At 49.4% G+C, this 3525-nt stretch overlaps 1 protein-coding gene across 1 annotated transcript in view; it reads left to right on the top strand.

The window, feature by feature from the left end:
* PLEKHA6 (pleckstrin homology domain containing A6) overlaps nt 1-3525 on the top strand; it is a 54559-nt gene that overhangs the window by 15900 nt on the left and 35134 nt on the right. Inside the window, 1 exon segment of the mRNA XM_023747888.1 lies at nt 785-798. Within this exon segment, the coding sequence (XP_023603656.1) occupies nt 785-798 (14 nt within the window).

Below are 3525 nucleotides of genomic sequence, written 5' to 3'. Positions count from 1 at the left end.
AGTTTGGGAGGGGCTCAAAGGGAGGTCCCGGCTCTTATTTGTCATGTTTTATTAGAGAAAACAAACAACCGTGTAGTGGTGCTTTATTCCTTACTCTTCTAAAATGTTTGAAAATATTTTTTAAAAAACTTTAAGGAAACTTTGACTCTTAAGGGAAATGAGGGGCAGAGGGTGATATGCAAGACGGAGGTAGGTTTTCTTTGTTCATTTTGGTTTGTTTCAAGGTATTAGAAGCAGGAGTGGAATGACCCAGTGGATAGGTTCAGGAGAAAGGGGGAGCCGGGGAGTCAGGACTCAGATGCACAGGGGCTGTTAGCCTAGGTAGGGAAGGGCTGTTCTTCCTGAGACGGCACTGACAAGGTATTTGAAGTTGGGGGGGTGGGGGCAGTTCTAGGAAGTTAAAGGCATTCCCACCTGATGTCCTCAACTTTTGCTGGGAAGTAGGAGGTAGGGTTTTCTGCTGAGAGGAGCTGGGTGGGTGGAAAGGTATTGGGGGATTTGAGAATATGCCCAAGGTTTGGAGAACAGGAACAGTGGTCAAAAAGGGACATATGAAATATTAACTGTAGTGTTAAAAGGTCATCTAGGGTCATAGACTCAATCTGTATGGCTCCAGTCCCCAGGTGTGTGGCTTTCCTCCAGCGATGCTCATAGCCTGGCTATGGAAGCAGGGAAGGCAGGTGGTTGGGTTGACCTAAGGCTGAGGGTTGCTGGGAAGCAGTGGCAGAAAGACAAGGAGGCTAGAGTACTGAGGGGTTGGCAGGAGAACAGCTGGAGTGGGGAGCTTTGGGGAGCAGTGTCTAGGCTGCTGAGTGGAGGTGAAACCATGACTGATGATGGACGGAGAGGAAAGGGAAGATTTGGGGACTTGCCTGTTCTTAGACTTCTTCACATGGCCAATCTCAGCCTTCTATGGGGGGTTTTACTGGAAAAGTAAAATAATCTTATTTGAAAAATAATCTTATTTCCCAGTTGGGGAGTACGTTATAATAAAGCCCATTTTCTTCTTTCCTTCCTTCTGTCAGTACTTAGCAATGCTTCTTACAGCTGTTAGGCTCTGGCAATAAAGAGACAAGCAAAAGTTCCTCCCTGTAAAGAGCTCACAGTCTCCTGAAGGAGACGGAAGGCCAACAGTTCCACTGCAGGGTGGAAAGTTCTAGACTCTAAGAGTGAGGGGAGAGGAGGGGCAGCTAGCTGCTCTGGGGCAGTGGTCAGCAAACTCCTTAGTCAACAGAGCCAAATATCAACAGTACAACGATTGAAATTTCTTTTGAGAGCCACATTTTTTAAACTTAAACTATATAGGGTAGGTACATTGTTATTAACTTAATTAGGGTCTCCTAAGGCTTAGGGAGAGCCACACTCAAGGGGCCAAAGAGCCGCATGTGGCTCGCGAGCCACAGTTTGCCGACCACAGCTCTGGGGGATCGGGGGAGGTTCTGTGCAGTGGGGGGTCTGCAATGGGCTTTAAAGAATGAGTTTGGACTTGTAGGTAAGGGAGATGGGGCTCCCCCCACCCCCCGCTGTGGAAGAGCAAGTGAGCAAAGGCATGGGGGTAGGAGAGAAGCACAGGAGTTAGGCCCGACAGGGGGCAGGGCTGCCTGCTCGTGTGGCAGAGGTGGGCTCTGGGCCCTGCCTGATTGTACAGACCTGGCCTTCAGTCCTGGGCTGATGAACTTGCATTCACTTCTAAGTGATGAGTGGTGGTGAGAGATTTTCAGAGAGTGACGTGATGATGCTGTGTTTTTAGAAAGATCCCCATAGTTCATGGCAGAAGAGATGACAATCTGTGAGGCAACAAGTGAGATTTGAGAACTTTAAGGAAGATAGACTCCTTAGTCCTGCATAGGTGATTGTAGAAAGGAGCGGAGGGAAGAGTGTGAGGTGGTTCAGAGCTCCGGTCTGGGCAACGGGGTGGGCTGTACCATTCACCAAGAAGAGAAATACTGAAGAACAGTTTGGATAGAAAGAGGGTGAGTTTGGTTTTGTACTTTTCTTACTGCTGTTTGGACAACCAGCTGCCAAATGAACCGGGGCTAGGAGAGAGGTCTTAGATGTACATTAGGGGATCGTCAGCTTATTGCTGGTGGATGACATTATACGGGCACAATGTATAAGGATATGGAAAGAGGTGGAGGAGGGTGAGGAGTGCATGAGAGGAGAGGAAGTCAGGGCTCTTCCCAGTAGCCTATCCCTGAAGGGAAAGAGGGAAGGGAGGGAAGGTGTTACCTGACAGGTGTAGGGATGAGGGGGCAGGTGTAAGTAGGGGTGGGGTGGAGAGAGAAACAGACAGACAGACAGATGGTTTAAGAAGAGATACCTGAGTGTGTTTGCTGAGGAGAAGAAGCCAGGGGAAAAGGAAAAGTTGAAGACAGGTTTGAGAGCTTATGGATGGGCAGAGTCTCAGAGGAGATGGCATCTGGGGCTGAGGACCGTGGTTCTGTGTGGCCTCATCTGTATTGCAGTGTGATTTTCAACAGCAGCACCACAGTCTGGCTGAGTGCAGGGAGGGTGGGTACTTTGATTAATCTGGAATTTTGAGTTTTAGAGAAGAGTGAGCAGAAAGACAGCAGATGGGGTGTTTCAGAGGGCAGTTGATTTGCTCTACTGCGGGGCCTAGGCTTTGTAAGGAAAGGACTACAACCAGGAGGTGGCTGACGGATCCAGAAAAAAAGGGAAGAATTGAAGAGCTGGGGGTCCCAGTGCAGTAGGAAAGCTTGTGTAGCTGAGTAACAGAGTGAGAAAGCCCAAAGGGTGGAATGTTTTGATCAGAAAATGAGAATGTTAGAACTGAAGATGTTAGCCGTGAAGGGACTGAGGTGCTAGCCAGGTCTAAGGAGTGGCCATGACAGTCCATTGCTGGGATGGCGGTGGAGGGGTTGGGAGGTGAGGACATCAAGGTTGAATGAAGTTAAGGCATTGGGTGGGTCATCCTCGAGAACAGTGCCACCGTGATGGCAAGACTGAACGAAGATGATGACCAACTCGGAAAGATGCTCTGGAAGCCAATGGTGGTGAGAAGGACTAAACAGTGGGAGATCCGTGGCGCTTCAGGAGAGAGAGCTAATGCCAGGATGTGGGAGAAAGGTGGTATCCACGTGGCAGTGAGGAGCTGGAACACTCGTGTCAGTGTTCCCAGCTGGGTTCCCAGTGGTACCCCAGCTCTATTGGACATTGAGAATGAACAGGACTCTGAGAGGATGGTGGTACAGGCAAGGTACTTGCAGCTGATGGGTTCTAGCAAGCACGATGAAAGAGGTAGGGAGTAAGGACAGTAGCAGAAGGGTAGGCCAGGAGTGAAATGAAAAACCTTACTTTCTCCCCCAGAAAACCCCAAAAGGCCCACCGCTGTCAGACAGGCAGGATTATTATTTGAGCCCGATTTTGGAAATAAGAAAAGAAGTCAGACTTTAGCGGCTGTGCTCTTGAGTTAGTAACACATCCATGATTCACATGTGGGCCCTCCCAGTATGAGGGCTCCAAGGCTACCCCAGAGCAGTACAACCCCAGAGAGGTCACCGCTGC

The sequence above is a fragment of the Myotis lucifugus genome, unplaced genomic scaffold (genome assembly GCF_000147115.1).
Source record: "Myotis lucifugus unplaced genomic scaffold, Myoluc2.0 scaffold_1034, whole genome shotgun sequence".
Classification (NCBI taxonomy): domain Eukaryota; kingdom Metazoa; phylum Chordata; class Mammalia; order Chiroptera; family Vespertilionidae; genus Myotis; species Myotis lucifugus.
Note: the sequence above shows the minus strand (reverse complement) of the source record. Positions and strands in the feature narration are given on the sequence as shown.